Genomic DNA, 18,759 nt, shown 5'->3' with positions numbered 1-18,759 from the left:
CAGGTTAGATGCGGGTAGATTGTTCCCGATGTTGGGGAAGTCCAGAACCAGGGGACATTATCTTAGGATAAGGGGCAGGCCATTTAGGACTGGGATGAGGAGAAACTTCTTCACGCAGAGAGTTGTTAACCTGTGGAATTCCCTGCCACAGAGAGTTGTTGATGCCAGTTCATTGAATATATTCAAGAGGGAGTTGGATATGGCCCTTACGGCTAAAGGAATCAAGGGGTATGGAGAGAAAGCAGGAAAGGGGTACTGAGGGAATGATCAGCCATGATCTTATTGAATGGTGGTGCAGGCTCGAAGGGCCGAATGGCCTGTTCGTGCACCTATTTTCTATGTTTCAAGCAAAGCTTGAAACGTGTGTTGGAAGGCTCCCTTCGGACCCGGTTATCCCGAGTACTGCTCAGCTACCGCTCCAGACCCCACTCACTCACAGGGATTCACCCAGCCGAGCTGCTTATGATAAGGGTGCTTAAAACCAGGCTCTCTCTGGTTTGCATGATGACGTGGAGGATAAGCGGCATCAACAGAGTGTGTACCATGATCGTGCAAACTTGTGACGCGATATTGAGATAAATGATCCTGTATTTGTGCTCAATTATGAACATAGTCCCAAATGGCTCGCTGGCACGGTCACAGCCAAAGAGGGGAGTAGGGTGTTTCAGGTCAAACTGACCAATGGACAAACGCACAGGAAACACTTGGACCAAATTAAACTGCGGTTCACCAACAGCAATTCACAACCTGAAGAGGACACCACCGACTTTGACCTTCCAACACACACACACACACACACACACACACACACACACACACACATACACACACATACAAGTGGCAACTGATATCACAGTTGACCACGAAACAGAACTCATCATCCCCAGCAGCCCGGCAAGGCTGGCTGCCCAACAGCCCAATGAAGAACTGACCAACCCAACCGCACCAACATTTGTACCGAGACGATCGACAAGGTAGCGTAAAGCCCCAGATCGTCTCACCTTGTAAATAAGTGTACTGTTGACTTCACGGCGGAGTGATGTTATTTGTTTAACCCCTTGTAACCTTGTAACCTGTATCACACCTGTCCACCAGAGAGCCTACCTGTTGGAGTCCCAAGGGATCCCAGCATCCCTTGGGATACAGTATATAAGCAGGCCACCCACGCGGTACCTGCACTCTGGAACTACAATAACGGAGCTAAGGTCACACTTGCTCATTACATGCAGTACTCGGTCTGACCATTTATTATGAGTGGAACAGAGTTAACGGGCCCAAACCTTGATGCAGGTTTCTATTAAAACCAGTGATGCAAACTGTACAATGGGATGTTTGAGTGGTTGGTTTCTGGAGCTCTGTGAAAGAAATGGTTAGTGGGGAAGAGGGGAGGAAGTGTAGGACAGTGCTTTCTTCCAAACTCAGTCAGAGAGGTCTTATTTCAGGCAACGATTACCTGGAGCTGCTTTGGTCATAAATAGCTGAGGTTTCGGAGATTCAGTCTGCTCTTCCATGTGGGGAGTTAGAGATGCTGCCAAGGCCACTGATGAACCATCAGTCCATGGTACTATTATTTCATTTTTGGGCTCGGGGCCTTTAGAAAGAGCCTCTTGGGTGCAGCAACCACTCTAAGACAGAAAGGTCTCTTGTATATAACTAGAACTTGGATTACTGGCTTCGATCTACTCAATGGCTCCATTATGGAAGCAGTTCAGACCAGGCTCTTGAAATGTCGTCTTGCTCTTTTTAAAGATTACTTGTACTAAGATGACACCAAGATTCTATGTAAAACAAAACAGCAAGAATAGGGCCTGGGCCTTGTCCTATTCCATTTTCCTCTGTTGGGTATTCTGTATAAATGAGAGGGTATAAAGAAAATATCTGGAGGTCAACCAAAACTGAAGTAGCTAATGCAAATACTAAAGAAGCAGTTGGAAAAGAACACTATGGGGAAGACCCATGGAGAGAAATAAATTACAGATTAATTATATATTGGCAACCTGAATTTTAGGCTACTTGCAATTTTGGCTAACTTGTTGAGTTGGAAGTTACTCTAATAGCCTGAAAAGTTGCTTGCACACCCCTGCCCTAAATAAAACATCAGCTTACTCATATATAGTTTGAATATTTAATTTTTATTGTTCTTTGTCACCTTATACGGTAGAATCCCAAGCTCATCTATATAACCTGAGGAAATGTCTCAAAATCTGTTACTTGAATCTTTGTAGTCACCTTTTTAAAAAATCTTGTCAAAAGACAAGGAAGTATGATATTTTTGTTTATTACATTCTGCAAATGCCAAATCCCTCAGTGAATTGTAACAAGTTTCATAGCACTATATTTGTATTGAGTAAGACTATTTCATTTTCTGAACTACAGTCTGTATAATACTGTGCAGTAATAAATGTTGTGTCAAAGATGACAACTTGTATTTGTATTCATCTGCAGATTTTATCAGTGCCTTAATACTTTATTCATTTTTATTTCAGGGATGACAGATGATGAGATACTGAGGGCAGAAATGGTAGCACAGCTCTGCATGAGTGACAGAACACACAGTACATTATTAGACTTAATATCCTTTTGAGACGGTTCAGAATTTGGTACAATGTGGTTTTAGTTTTTCTAGTTAAACATGAACGTGGTCCTGCTAATATTCAAATTGGACACTTTTTTCTAATGTCCTAATTTGTCTGGAAATATAAAAATTGGTTCTATTCTTGTCGAAATTGTTTAGCTACATATTTTAGCGTTTAGTTTTCTTGAAATGCTCTAGGTTTAATTTTTAAAGGTTATGAGATGATTAAGTCTATTACTTGAACATCAAACTGCTGCTGTACTGGATAGATTGACCACTGAAAATGTGAAGTAATTCTGGAGCTGTTTGCTGCTGACATTGCTCAGCTTCAGGAAACATTTTTCTCGGTGAAAAATATTACACATTTGGGTAACCTATTCCTGATGGTGCGTCAAGTTCCAAATTTTAGGTTACAGTTTGATGCTGTGCATTGCACGCAACCATCACGATTTTTAATCTTCCCTCGATTATTTGCACGACCTTGTGCGTCCTGCTGCGCTTGTGCCCATATAAGGGGTGGGGCCTAAACAACATCCCGCCCCCAACAGAGCATGCACACCACCAAACCCCAGGATCGGCCTGGACCTGGCCAGAGAGTGTGAGAGGTGGCAGACGAGCAGGACCTCGAGCACACCCGCTCAGTGCTCCGGCCGCCCCTCAACTCCCTGCAGTTCAGCCTGCAACAATCCAGAGCTACAAACTCTGGGGAAACCTTGGGGAATAGCACTCGTTAGCAAAACACCAGCACACCACGCACACAATACCCCACACATGTTGCCTTCAATCAGAATTAAAGAATTTTTATCACTTCCATAAAAAAGGAAAGAAGGGGAAAAAACCCATAAAATTAACTAAGCCATTAGAGTATAGTGTATTTTATTTTGCCAGCCAAGGACAACTATAATTACATGGGCAGAACATTAACAGAGGATCTTCACAAAGCTAACTAGAATTCCACATTCTGTAGTCTGTACGACTGTAGACATATTCTAGAGTTGTCTACAGCAGGCAGGATCAAATTACACATCCCAGACAAACTGTTGGGTGTGTCTTGTCCTCCAACGGGACCACTCAGAAATCTGGTGTTGCAAATAAACACAGCCAGCATTCATATGTCTATCTGTTTAATTAAATCTTGCTTCGAGTATTATCCCATAGTGTTGCACCTTGCAGCTCTGAAAGCTGTTGCATTATCTTTGATTAGCTTAAATAACCACTATTTGTTAAGTCAATTGTGCTGGTTTTGACTAAATGCGCTTCCATCAAAAAACAGTTTCATTCATTTGAGATATGTACCAGTGAACAATCAGAATCCAGAACAAAACCTACTAATAAAATTGCACTGTTTATCCCCCCCCCCCCCAGAAATACCATTTACAAACCATATTACATGACCAACCAAATTGTTTGAACAATTTAAAAAAAAAAAAAAATCACTAAACTTATCCACAAGCATAACTATTTTATCCTAGAAATCCCTTTTGCACCAACTTAGAGCTTTCTTTGGAGCTTGAGCTGGCATTCACCTTGGTTCTGAGTTTTGCAGTATTTACCTAGGCTTTCCCGACAATATTTCCCAGGCTTGAGAGTGCTCTGCCTCCATTTGTAGCCTGGAGATATATAAGTTGCCATTTTCATTTATGCCTGTTAAAATTGTGTTCCTGATACAATCACTTGCTGTGTTGCTGCAACAAGTAAATAAATTGGGTGTATTTTTCCTTCTGCAGTAGAGATTTCAAAAATAAAATTTGGGCTGTACAAAATCAAATGCTGCAAAGCTATTACCCCAGAATGCTATCACACAACCACCTTCCTCCTCCATGCTGCTAGAGCCCCAAACCCCTTCTCCCAAATGCCAGATCTCAGACTCTACCTATCTCCTGTTTCACTCCTATTGAGCTTGCTGCTTCCATGTGTTCCATCTCTCACACCAACTCCAAGCTCCAAAGAACACAGTTTCTCTCTTAACTCTGCAAGTTGCATCAGTGCCTCCACAGCCTGCCTCCACTTGAGCCTGGTATTCATCTTTGACTGACCATCATGGCTGGTTGCCATGTTGCTGCATGTTCAGAGATTTCACAAAAGTAACAATAATTAAGTACATCAGTAATTTAAAGTATAAGAGCCATGCAGATACATTGGGAGTCATGCAGAAAAGAAGATTGAAAGAGAAGTAAGAAAACTAGTTTGGACATGAACAGAGAGAGAGGGCACCTTGATGAAAATGTGTGAGACACGTATTCAGAGGAAGAAAGCTTGAGACCAAACGAGACTAAGGGACACACAGAATTACAGTGGGGAAAAAAGCAGAGACTAAATTGTATTTATACAGTACCTTATTATGTTGAAATGTCTCAAAGTCCCTTGCACACAATGAATTACTTTTGAAGTTCATTAATCATTATGTGGGCAAAATACAGTGGGATGAATTACCAGTTAATATGTTTATTTTTGGTGATACTGATCGTGGTCAGGATGATCTTCAAATAGTGTCATCAGATTTTAATGTGTAACTGAACCACCAGAACAGGCGATTGGGACCCCAGTTTAAGTTTTCTCTGACGGATGATACCTCTGACAACTTAGCACTATCTTTTCATTAAAGGAAGACAGAGATGCATTTTTTTTTGTCCTTGAACAACGCCACTCTATTATAGAAATTTACAGCGCAGAAGGAGGCCATTTCGGCCCATTGTGTCCGCACCGGCCGCCATATATTGTGATCAACTTGCTATATTGCTCCTGTCATAAAACATCTAACATTTTGACAAAAGTATGGTACTGCAGATGCTGGCAATCTGAAATAGAAACAAAATGCTGGAAATACTCAGCAGTTCAGGCAGCATCTGTAGAAAGAGAAACAGAGTTAACTGATGACCTTTCGTCAGAACATTTGAAACATTTTGATAATTTTACATATTTGGCCTCGAAGGGATTACTAGTTTAATTTGTATTGTTAAAGCCAAGTTCTATTCACAAATGTTTAACTCCCAAAGCGACCCAAGGCATCTGGAATGTTGATTAGTTTAGTTAGTTAGAATACCAGATCAATCAGGCATCTGTCTCTCTTTGTGTGCCCCTGTAGACCAGTATAGGAACTTGCTGCGTGCAAAGGCAGAGTGAAGAACTATGTACATAATTGGAAGGAGGATTGATTAAGCAAGGTGAATTGACATTTTACTTTTAATAAGGTTTTAGTTTTTGCTAAACTGACTATGCAATGCAGGGATGGGACTATTTTCAAATTGTTCACTTATTCAAAAATCTAGAATATTGAGTCTAGAATATTGGGCTCAAGTTTCGGATCCCCGCTAGAACGGCGCACATCGGAGAGGCCTGCCTAATTTGTGGAACAGAAAAAGCGCCAAATACTTACCTCACGATTCTCTGATATCGGTAGGCCCGTTTACAGCTCAGCACGGCGCAGCAGGAGCTGCTGGGGGCGGAGCTACAGCCCTGCGCCAAAATGAGTGCTGGCAGCTGCGTGCTTGCGCAGTAGCTCCTGGCCCTCCCAGCGTGTCTTGCCTCCGAGCGACGAGCCTATCCCTGGCCGAAGGGAAGTCGCCACTATGACGGGCCGAGTGGCCTGACAGCTCTTACCTCTTCCACGGCGGGCCTGCCCAGCATCTCCTGGGGCGGGCCCCACCCAAAGTCCTTGGCGGGGCCCGCCCGCCTGGCATCTCGCTGGGGGCGGGCTCCGCCTGAAGTCCTTGGCGGGGCCCGCCCACATGGTATCTCGTCGGGGCGGGCCCCGCCTGAGCAGCTCTTCAGCAGGCTGTTGGAGGGCTCCCGATGCTGCAGTAGGTGAATAGAAACTTAAAAAAAAATTTTTGATTGATTTATTGATTTATTTATCATTTATTAGTGGTGATGGCTCTTTTTATTGGTAAAAGTGAAGTGTTTAATGCTTGTAAAATCTTCTAACTTCCCTCCCCACCCCCCTATCTCTCGCTCCCTGCGCCTAATTCCGAAAATGTAGGCAAGGTTTTTCTGAGCATACAAAAATCTACACTTACTCCATTCTAAGTTAGTTTGGAGTAAGTTTTTGCTGCCTAAACTTGCAACATGGCGTATGTGGCTGGTAATGCCCCCTTTTAGGGAAAAAAAAAACTGTTCTAAAAAGAAACTATTCTAACTAACTAGAATTGGAGCAAACTAAATGCCGAGAATTGCAATTTGTAAGATACTCCATACTAAATTAGTTGCTCCAAAAAAAATAGTAGCAGATCGAGCCGAAACTTGAGTCCATTGAATCTAAAATATCAATATTCAAAAATCTAAAATATTGATATTTCTGCTCGAAATGTGACTTGTTGAAAATTGAATATTTTCACTTTTTTTGTTTGTTCTGAGGTGTCATTTTTTTCTTAACCAAATTTGTACATTCCTGAAAACCCCAACCCAAAGAGTGGCATTATCCCTGGAAGCTACTATTTTGAAAACATGCTTTCTGCTGTAGCTGATTTTAAAGCGCCAGTCTTTGAACCAGGAGGTTCGATGCAACAGGGGATGTACACACCTAAAGGTATGTCATTGTGCTTAAGAGTTGTTTTATCTGAAGTTTGGAAGATATTTAAGGAAAATGAATGATTGTGTTAATGTGGCTTGCAAAAGTTTAATATAAGTATTTCTATGTTTTCAAAGACTTATAAATTATTCTCTCCTGCTTTGTTGTTCATAAAGTAGATTTCTTATGGTCATCAACTGAGGAAAAATCACAATTGAACATAAATTATTTTTGAAACTTTGTCTCATTTTAAAAGACAATCTGCACTTTTTAAAAATGTATTCGTTCCTGGGATGTTGGCTTCCCTGTCAAGGCCAGCATTTATTGCCCTTGAAAAGGTGGTGAGTCACCACCTTGAACCGCTGCAGTCCTTGTGGTGAAGGTACTCCCACAGTGCTGTTGGGGAGGGAGTTCCAGGATTTTAACCCAGCGATGATGAAAGAACAGCGATTATATTTCCAAGTCAGGGTGGTCTGTAATTGATGGTGTTCCTTTGCGCCTGCTGCCCTTGTCCTTCTAGGTGGTAAAGATTGTGGGTTTGGGAGGTGCTGTCGAAGAAGCCTTGGCGAGTTGCTGCAGTGCGCCAGTGGTGGAGGGAGTGAACATTGAAGGTGGTGGATGGGTGCTGTTGGAGTTGCACTCATCCAGACAAATGGAGAGTATTCCATCACACTCCTGCCTTGTAGATGGTGGAAAGGCTTTGGGGAGTCAAGAGGTGAGACACTTGCTGCAGAATACCCAACATCCGACCTGCTCTTGTTTCCACAGTGTTTATGTGGCTGGTCCAGTTAAGTTTCTGGTGAATAGTGACCCCCCAGGATATTGATGGTGGGGGAAATCGGCGATGAAAATGCTGTTGAATGTCGAGCAGTGGTTAGACTCTCTCACTTGTTGGAGATAGCCATTGCCTGGCACTTGTGTGGCGCAAATGTTACTTGCCACTTTTCAGCCCAAGCCTGAATGTTGTTCACGTTTTGCTTGGATTGCTTCATTATCTGAGGAGTTGCAAAAGGAACTGAACACTGCAATCATCAGCGAACATCACCACGCTGGCCACATGATGGAGGGAAGGTCATTGATGAAACAGCTGAAGATGGTTGGGCCTAGGACACTGCCCTGAGAAACTCCTGCAGCGATGGTCCGAGGCTGAGACAATTCACCTCCAACAACCGCAACCATCTACCTTTTTGTGCTAGGTATGACTCCAGTCAGTGGTGAGTTCCCCATGACCACCCCCGCAATTCCCATTGACTTCAATTTTTGACGAGGGCTCCTTGATGCCAGACTTTGTCAAATACTGCCTTGATATTAAGGGCAGTCACTCTCACCTCATCTCTGGAATGCAGCTCTCTTGTCCATGTTTGGACCAAGGCTGTAATGAGGTCTGGAGTTGAGTGGTCCTGGCGGAACCCAAACTGAGCATCGGTTAACAGGTTATTGGTGAGTAAGTGCTGCTTGATAGCAATGTCAGCGACACCTTCCATCACTTTGCTGATGATTGAGAGTAGACTGATGGGGCAGTAACTATCCATATTGGATTTGTTCTTTTTGTGGACAGGACATATCTGGGCAGTTTTCCACATTGTTGGGTAGATGCCAGTTTTGTAGCTGTACTGAAACAGCTTGGTTAGAGGCGTGGCTAGTTCTTCAGCACGACAGCCAGGATGTTGTCAGGGCCCGTAGTCTGTGCTGTATCCAGTGAACTTAGCTGTTTCTTGATATCACGTGGAGTGAATCAAATTGGCTGAAGACTGGCTTCTGTGAAGGTTGGGGGACGTCAGGAGGATGCTGATATGGATCATCCACTCGGCACTTCTGGTTGAAAATGGTTGCAAACGATTCAGCCTTGTCTTTTGCATTCGTGTGCTGGACTCCGCCATCATTAAGGATGGGGATATCCATGGAGCCGCCTCCTCCTGTTAGTTGTTTAATTGTCCACCACCATTCCGGACTGGATGTGGCACGACTGCAGCGCTTTGATCTGATCTGTTGATTGTGGAATCGCTTAGCTCTGTCTATTTGAGGCATGTAGTCCTGTGTTGCAGCTTCCCCAGGTTGGCACCACATTTTTAGGTACACCTGGTGCTGCTCCTGGCATGCTCTTCTGCACTCCTCATTGAACCAGGGTTGGTCCCCTGGCATGATGATGGTAGTAGAGTGAGGGATATGCCGGGCCAAGAGGTTACAGATTGTGGTGGAATACAATTCTGTTGCTGCTGGTGGCTTCATGGATGCCCATTTTTGAGCAGCTGTATCTTTTCTGAATCTATCCCATTTAGCATGGCGGTTGTGCCACACAACACAATGGAGGGTGTCCTCAGTGTGAAGACGGAACTTCGTCTCCATAAGAACTGTGTGGTGGTCACTGCTACCAATGCTGTCATGGACAGATGCATCAGTGAACGGTGTGGATTGGTGAGGATATGGTAAATTAGGTTTTCCCCTCGTGTTGGTTCTCTAATCACCAGCCGCAGGCCCAGTTTGGCAGCTATGTCCTTTAGGACTCGTTCAGTAGTGAAGATACCGAACCACTCTTGGTGATGGACATTAAAATCCCCCTCCCAAGGTTGCATACATACCGAAACTTCACGGTGGGGCGGACAATAATCAAGGGAATAATGGAGGCATGTGAAAAAGGAACGGCAGTAATCATGGGGGATTTTAACCTACATATCGATTGGTCTGATCAAATCGCACGGGGTAGCCTGGAGGAGGAATTCATAGAATGCATACGGGATTGTTTCTTAGAACAGTATGTTACAGAACCTACAAGGGAGCAAGCTATCTTAGATCTGGTCCTGTGTAATGAGACAGGAAAAATAAACGATCTCCTCGTAAAAGATCCTCTCGGGATGAGTGATCACAGTGGTTGAATTTGTAATACAGATTGAGGATGAGGAAGTTGTGTCAGAAATGAGCGTACTATGCTTAAACCAAGGGGACTACAGTGGATGAGGGCAGAGTTGGCTAAAGTAGACTGGGAACACAGACTAAATGGTGGCACAATTGAGGAACAGTGGAGGACTTTTAAGGAGCTCTTTCATAGTGCTCAACAAAAATATATTCCAGTGAAAAAGAAGGGCGGTAAGAGAAGGGATAACCAGCCGTGGATAACCAAGGAAATAAAGGAGAGTATCAAATTAAAAACCAATGCGTATAAGATGGCCAAGGTTAGTGGGAAACTAGAAGATTGGGAAAATTTTAAACGACAGCAAAGAATGACTAAGAAAGCAATAAAGAAAGGAAAGATAGATTACGAAAGTAAACTTGCGCAAAACATAAAAACAGATAGTAAAAGCTTTTACCGACATATAAAACGGAAGAGAGTGACTAAAATAAATGTTGGTCCCTTGGAAGATGAGAAGGGGGATTTAATAATGGGGAATGTGGAAATGGCTGAGACCTTAAACAATTATTTTGCTTCGGTCTTCACAGTGGAAGACACAAAAACCATGCCAAAAATTGCTGGTCACGGGAATGTGGGAAGGGAGGACCTTGAGACAATCACTATCACTAGAGGGGTAGTGCTGGACAGGCTAATGGGACTCAAGGTAGACAAGTCCCCTGGTCCTGATGAAATGCATTCCAGGGTATTAAAAGAGATGGCGGAAGTTATAGCAGATGCATTCGTTATAATCTACCAAAATTCTCTGGACTCTGGGGAGATAGCAACGGATTGGAAAGCAGCTAATGTAACGCCTCTGTTTAAAAAAAGGGGCAGACAAAAGGCAGGTAACTATAGGCCGGTTAGTTTAACATCTGTAGTGGGGAAAATGCTTGGAGCTATCATTAAGGAAGAAATAGCGGGACATCTAGATAGGAATAGTGCAATCAAGCAGACGCAACATGGATTCATGAAGGGGAAATCATGTTTAACTAATTTACTGGAATTCTTTGAGGATATAACAAGCATGGTGGATAGAGGTGTACCGATGGATGTGGTGTATTTAGATTTCCAAAAGGCATTCGATACGGTGCCACACAAAAGGTTACTGCAGAAGATAAAGGTACGCGGAGTCAGAGGAAATGTATTAGCATGGATCGAGAATTGGCTGGCTAACAGAAAGCAGAGTCGGGATAAATGGGTCCTTTTCGGGTTGGAAATCGGTGGTTAGCGGTGTGCCACAGGGATCGGTGCTGGGACCACAACTGTTTACAATATACATAGATGACCTGGAAGAGGGGACAGAGTGTAGTGTAACAAAATTTGCAGATGACAAAGATTAGTGGGAAAGCGAGTTGTGCAGAGGACACGGAGAGGCTGCAAAGAGATTTGGATAGGTTAAGCGAATGGGCTAAGGTTTGGCAGATGGAATACAATGTCGGAAAATGTGAGGTCATCCACCTTGGGGGGGGGGGGGGGGGGGAGAGAAATAGTAAAAGGGAATATTATTTGAATGGGGATAAATTACAACATGCTGCGGTGCAGAGGGACCTGGGGGTCCTTGTGCATGAATCCCAAAAAGTTAGTTTGCAAGTGCAGCAGGTAATCAGGAAGGCGAATGGAATGTTGGCCTTCATTGCGAGAGGGATGGAGTACAAAAGCAGGGCGGTCCTGCTGCAACTATACAGGGTATTGGTGAGGCCGTACCTGGAGTACTGCGTGCAGTTTTGGTCACCTTACTTAAGGAAAGCTATACTAGCTTTGGAGGGGGTACAGAGACGATTCACTAGGCTGATTCTGGAGATGAGGGGGGTTAACTTATTGAGTAGACTGGGTCTTTACTCGTTGGAGTTCAGAAGGATGAGGGGTGATCTTATAGAAACATTTAAAATAATGAAAGGGATAGACAAGATCGAGGCAGAGAGGTTGTTTCCACTGGTCGGGGAGACTAGAACTAGGGGGCACAGCCTCAAAATACGGGGGAGCCAATTTAAAACCGAGTTGAGAAGGAATTTCTTCTCCCAGAGGGTTGTGAATCTGTGGAATTCTCTGCCCAAGGAAGCAGTTGAGGCTAGCTCATTAAATGTATTCAAATCACAGATAGATAGATTTTTAACCAATAAGGGAATTAAGGGTTACGGGGAGAGGGCGGGTAAGTGGAGCTGAGTCCACGGCCAGATCAGCCATGATCTTTTTGAATGGCGGAGCAGGCTCGAGGGGCTAGATGGCCTACTCATGTTCCTAATTCTTAAGTTCTTTTGTTCTTATTTCATTTTCCCATTTTGTTAGGGTAGATATAGTTCACATCTGTGTCAGTTGTCAAATTTATTTTGTCGTCTTAAGCTAGAGACGATTGTCAGAAATTTGTATTGTGACATGACTTGCTTTGGCTTTTCACCTGGCACCAGGTCAGTTTTGTCGTGAATTAAAATTCCATTAGGAGATCATTGGCCGTTTTTTACACTTTTTTGTAATTCTCCCATGTTACTGTTAAATCTGTAGTTATCAGATGTTGACACAAGTTCTTAAAATTCAAAAAAAATCTATGGAGGTGCTCATTTTATATTTACATAAGGAATATATCACTTTGTGCTTTTTGTTCTGCCAATATTGTTGCTCCATTTGAGGGGGGAAAAAACAGTAAGAAAAGTGAGAAGAGGGGAGATGAAAGACCAAGAAAAATGTAAAGAAATCAAACAAAAACAAAGGAGAATAAAAAATCATCTTTGGCTCAGCAAGTTCACCCAATGAGTAGGTGAACCATGTTGACCAGGAAAGTCCTGGGTTTGATCCTTGGTTTGTGCTGCCTTTGTTACAGTTGCAGTAATTTTTTTCTGCCATATTTTATTAGGTTTATAGACATTCTTTCCGTCATGACTTTCAACAATAAACACCTGCAGTGATTTTAAACACAATTTATGGTTTCCATGAGTTTTTTTTCATGTTGCAGACAGTCATGACTGGTGAAATACAACACCACTAGCTGAACATTTATTTGTGTGGGCCTTTTAGTCCATGATTGCGTGGATTTCATCCAAGATATAATTAATTAGTGGTCTCGTCCGGAACAACCTCTTCAGTGGCATATACAAGTAGTTCAGACCAGTGTACTGATGCTTGTCTGTGCTGTCCAGTTAGTATCCGCGTGATCTACATGCTGATTCAAGATGTTCCAATTGGGTCCATGCAGATGCTAGGCACTAACTGTTGCAATGTTTGCATCCATAAGAAGAAAACCTGGCTGTTGTTCTTAAGACCTTCATTTTGAATAATTCAAGTGCCCAAAGACATCTAAGAAAGGTTGCAAACATGCTGCCAAAACTTTGACCGATCAACATGAGCCATCCCCTCAAACCAAGTCCAGCATTGCTTGGAATTGAAAGCATTGGTCCTTGTTGGGCCTCAGACCATGCTGTTTTCTTTGCCCACATCAACCAGAGATCAGCTTTGGTACTGTTATGGTTATAGGCAAGCTGATGTTGATCAAAATGATCTGGCCCTTTGCTTATCCATCTTCCTATTCTCAATCCATAACATCAGGGGCTGCCCTGGTGATGGCTAACATTAAGGCAAAGTCGAGAAAGTCAAAATATTCCCTTGGAATTGTTCAACTTTAGGGGTCATAGTGACCAGTACTGATTCCCAATGTAACATCAAACAAGAAATTAGGGATGCATGCATTAAAGGTACAGCAGTTATCATGAGTGACTTTAATCTACATATTGATTGGGCTAACCAAACTGGTAGCAATGCGGTGGAGAAGGATTTCCTGGAGTGTATTAGGGATGGTTTTGAGACCAACATGTCGAGGAACCAACCAACGAGCTGGCCATCCTAGACTGGGTGACGTGTAATGAGAAAGGACTAATTAGCAATCTTGTGCGAGACCCCTTGGGGAAGAGTGACTATAACATGGTAGAATTCTTTATTAGGATGGAGAGTGACAGTTAACTCAGAAACTAGGGTCCTGAACTTGAGGAAAGGTAACTTCGATGGTTTGAGGCGTGAATTAGCTAGTGTAGACTGGCAAATGATACTTAAAGGGTTGATGGTGGATAGGCAAATGGCAAACATTTAAAGATCACATGGATGAACTTCAGCAATTGTACGTCCCTGTCTGGAATAAAAATAAAACGGGGAAGATGGCTTAAATGTGGCTAACAAGGGAAGTTAAGGATAGTGCTAAATCCAAGGAAGAGGCATATAAATTGGCCAGAAAAATCAGCAAACCTGAGGACTGGGAGAAATTTAGAATTCAGCAGAGGAGCACAAAGGGTTTAATTAAGAGGGGGAAAATAGAGTACGAGAATAAGCTTGCCGGGAACATAAAAACTGACAAAGCTTCTACAGATATGTGAAGAGAAAAGATTAATGAAGACAAAAGTAGGTTCCTTGCAGTCGGATTCAGGTGAATTTATAATGGGGAACAAAGAAATGGCAAGCCAATTGAACAAAAACTTTGGTTCTATCTTCACGAAGGACAACACAAATAACCTTCGGAAATTCTAGGGGATCGAGGTTCTCGTGAGGAAGAGGAACTGAATGATATCCTTATTTGGCGGGAAATTGTGCTTGGGAAATTGATGGGTTGAAGGCCGATAAATCCCCGGGGCCTGATAGTCTGCATCCCAGAGTACTTAAGGAAGTGGCCCTAGAAATAGTGGATGCATTGGTGATCATTTTCCAACAGTCTATCGACTCTGGATCAGTTCCTATGGACTGGAGGGTAGCTAATGTAACACCACGTTTTAAAAAGGGAGGGAGAGAGAAAGCAGGTAATTATAGACCGGTTAGCCTGACATCAGTGGTGGGGAAAATGTTGGAATCAATTATTAAGGATGAAATAGCAGCGCATTTGGAAAGCGGTGACAGGATTGGTCCAAGTCAGCATGGGTTTTTGAAGGAGAAATTATGCTTGACAAATCTTCTGGAATTTTTTGAGGATGTAACTAGTAGAGTGGACAAGGGAGAACCAGTGGATGTGGTATATTTGGACTTTCAAAAGGCTTTTGACAAGGTCCCACACAAGAGATTGGTGTGTAAAATCAAAGCACATGGTAATGGGGGTAATGTACTGACGTGGATAGTGAACTGGTTGGCAGACAGGAAGCAGAGAGTCACGATAAACGGGTCCTTTTCAGAAGGGCAGGCAGTGACTAGAGGAGTGCCGCAGGGTTCAGTGCTGGGACCCCAGCTCTTCTCAATATGGATCAATGATTTGGATGAAGGAATTGAGTGTAATATCTCCAAGTTTGCAATGTTGGGGAAGTCCAGAACCAGGGGTCACAGTCTAAGGATAAGGGGTAAGCCATTTAGAACCGAGATGAGGAGAAACTTCTTCACCCAGAGAGTGGTGAACCTGTGGAATTCTCTACCACAGAAAGTTGTTGAGGCCAATTCACTAAATATATTCAAAAAGGAGTTAGATGTAGTCCTTACTACTAGGGGGATCAAGGGGTATGGTGAGAAAGCAGGAATGGGGTACTGAAGTTGCATGTTCAGCCATGAACTCATTGAATGGTGATGAAGGGCCGAATGGCCTACTCCTGCACCTATTTTCTATGTTTCTATGACACTAAACTGGGTGGCAATGTGAGCTATGAGGGGAACATTAAGAGGCTGCAGGGTGAATTAGACAGGTTAGGTGAGTGGGCAAATGCATGGCAGATGCAGTACAATGTGGATAAATGTGAGGTTATCCATTTTGGGGGCAAAAACACAAAGGCAGAATATTATCTGAATGGCGGCAGATTAGGAAAAGAGTGGGTGCAATGAGACCTGGGTGTCATGGTTCATCAGTGATTGAAAGTTGGCATACAGGTACAGCAGGCGGTGAAGAAGGCAAATGGTATGTTGGCCTTCAAAGCTAGGGGATTTGAGTATAGGAGCAGGGAGGTCTTACTGCAGTTGTACAGGGCCTTGGTGAGGCCTCACCTAGAATATTGTGTGCAGTTTTGGCCTCCTAATCTGAGGAAGGACGTTCTTGCTATTGAGGGAGTGCAGCGTAGGTTCACCAGACTGATTCTCGCGATGGCTGGACTGATGTATGATGAGAGACTGGATCAACTGGGTTTTTATAGATTGGAGTTTCGAAGGATGAAAGGGGATCTCATAGAAACATACAAGATTCTGACGGGATGGGACGGGACAGCTTAGATGTGGGTAGATTGTTCCCGATGTTGGCGAAGTCCAGAACCAGGGGACACAGTCTTAAGATAAGGGGTAGGCCATTTAGGACTGAGATGAGGAGAAACTTCTTCACTCAGTTGTTAATGTTGTGTATCTGTAAAGCATGCACTCCCATGTTCCGCCACCAGGGAGCTCATCCCCTGAAGTCCCAAGGGATCCCAGCATCCCTTGGGAGCTCTGTGTATGAGCCTGTCCCTAAGGCCTGTTCCTCATTCTGGAGTGTCTTATTAAAGACTGAGGTTACCGTTACTTTAACCTCCCTGTGTGAGGCCTCATCTGTGTTCGGAACACAATAACTAACCTGTGGAATTCCCTGCTCCAGAGAGTTGTTGATGCCAGTTCATTGGATATATTCAAGAGGGAGTAAGATATGGCAGTTACGGCTAAGGGGATCAAGGGGTCTTGAGAGAAAACAGGAAAGAGGTACTGATGGAATGATCAGCCATGATCTTACCGACTGGTGGTGCAGGCTCGAAGGGCCGAATGGCCGCCTCCTGTACCTATTTTCTATGTTTCTATAGATGGCCTTCATCATTCCTTCATGGCCTGGTATCATTTTCCTCAGGTGGTACTGACACTATTTTGGGTAGATTTATACCACATAATTAAGTTGAACTATGCTTTCTGAAGGTGATTTTTAAAAATTCATTTTCTGAATGTGAGTGCCAGTGGCAAGACTGGTATTTACTGGCGCACACATTCAGAGAATTTTTTAAAAATCTGCTGTGCAGGAAAGGGGTACTGATGGAATGATCAGCCATGAGAGGGGACCTCATAGAAACGTTTAAAATTCTGATGGGTTCAGACAGGTTAGATGCAAGAAGAATGTTCCCAATGTTGGGGAAGTCCAGAACCAGGGGTCACAGTCTAAGGATAAGGGGTAAGCCATTTAGGACCGAGATGAGGAGAAACTTCTTCACCCAGAGAGTGGTGAACCTGTGGAATTCTCTACCACAAAGTTGTTGAGGCCAATTCGCTAAATATATTCAAAAAGGAGTTAGATGAAGTCCTTACTACTATGGGGATCAAGGGATATGGCGAGAAAGCAGGAATGGGGTACTGAAGTTGTATGTTCAGCCATGGACTAATTGGTGGTGCAGGCTCGAAGGGCCGAATGGCCTACTCCTGCACCTATTTTCTATGTTTCTATATATATATATATATAATATAAATAAATAAAAATATATATATTATATAAACCTGTTGTCCTTCTATAATATATATTATAGAAGGACAACAGGTTTCCTTACATTAATGAACCAGATGGATTTTTATAACAATCTAACAGCTTCATGGTCTGACAGCTTTACTGCTACCAGCTTTTTGCTTAAACTAAATTAAATTCTCACTGTCTGTTTTGGTGGAATTAGTTCAAGCCTCTGCATCACTAGTTCACAATGTGCCTTCCTGAGAATACCACGAGGCAAAAAGGGTAGCTGCAGGCTTATCCAAGGGGGAATTTAAGCCTGCGACGGCAGCAGGAGAGTAGGAAGGCAGAAAATCTAATCATGAGACCCCATATTCTCTTTTTAAAAAAAAAAAAATTCTCACCATCACAAAGATGGCCTACTTCCACTTTGGTAACTAAGCTTGTCTGTGCTCCTGCCATAGCCCATCTGCTGCAAAATCCTCATCCATGCTTTTGTCCCCTCCAGACTTGACTATTCGATTGCTCTCCTGATCAACCTCCCATCCTCCATTAAACTTCAGCTCCAATTTGAAATTCTCATCCTCGTTTTGAAATCCCTACATGGCCTTGTCCTTCCTATCTCTGTAACCTCCTTCAGCCCTACGACCTCTGAGAACCACAATTAACTGTGCACGTATGTGGTTTCCATATTACAAAAGAGATATAGAAGCACTCGAGAAAGTGCATAAAAGATTTACAGGGTGACGCCAGAACTGAGGATACAGTTATTCGGAAAGACTGAACAGGCTCTAGAAAAGAAGGCTGTGAGGTAAACTGATAGTGGTCTTCAAAATTATGAAGGAGTTTCATAGGGTAGATGTAGAAAAGATGTTTCCACCGGTGGGGGAGTCCAAAACTGGGGGCCATAAATATAAGATAGTTACTAATAAATCCAGGAAGGAATTCAGAAGAAACTTTACCCAGAGAGTGTTTAGAATGTGGAACTCGCTACCACATGGAGTGGTTGAGGCTTGTGCTTTAAGGGGAAGCTGGATAAATCCATGAGGGGGAAAGGATTAAAAGGATATGTTGATCTGGTGAGATGAAGTAAGGTGGGAGGCAGATCATGTAAAGCATAAACACCAGCATAGATCTGTTGCGTCGAATGTCCTGTACAATAAAATTCTATGGAACTCTGCTATCCTCCAGATCTAGCCCCTAGTGCCAATCCACTCCCTTTGTCCCACCATTCATGGCTGTGCCTGGAATTTCCCCTCAAACTCTTAGCATCGCGCCTCCTTAAAACCTATCTTTTTAACCCAAGCTTTTAGTTACCCCTCCTAATATCTCCTTCATTGGCTCAGTGTTGGTTTTCTTCTGATTAAGTTTCTGTGAAACGCCTTGGGATGATTTTGTAGATAAAGGTGCATTAGAAATACAAGTTGTTATTGTTGTAAGGTGATTTGATGCATTCA

At 43.2% G+C, this 18,759-nt stretch overlaps 1 protein-coding gene across 7 annotated transcripts in view; it reads left to right on the top strand.

Moving 5' to 3' along the window:
• ubr3 (ubiquitin protein ligase E3 component n-recognin 3) overlaps positions 1–18,759 on the top strand; it is a 439,870-nt gene that overhangs the window by 100,722 nt on the left and 320,389 nt on the right. For all 7 annotated transcript variants that reach the window (XM_070875678.1, XM_070875676.1, XM_070875681.1 and 4 more), the window contains 2 exons: positions 2,487–2,574; positions 6,961–7,100. In XM_070875678.1, the coding sequence (XP_070731779.1) occupies positions 2,487–2,574; positions 6,961–7,100 (228 nt within the window). The remainder of the gene's footprint in view (positions 1–2,486; positions 2,575–6,960; positions 7,101–18,759) is intronic.

Source organism: Pristiophorus japonicus, chromosome 3, assembly GCF_044704955.1.
Source record: "Pristiophorus japonicus isolate sPriJap1 chromosome 3, sPriJap1.hap1, whole genome shotgun sequence".
NCBI lineage: Eukaryota > Metazoa > Chordata > Chondrichthyes > Pristiophoridae > Pristiophorus > Pristiophorus japonicus.
Note: the sequence above shows the minus strand (reverse complement) of the source record. Positions and strands in the feature narration are given on the sequence as shown.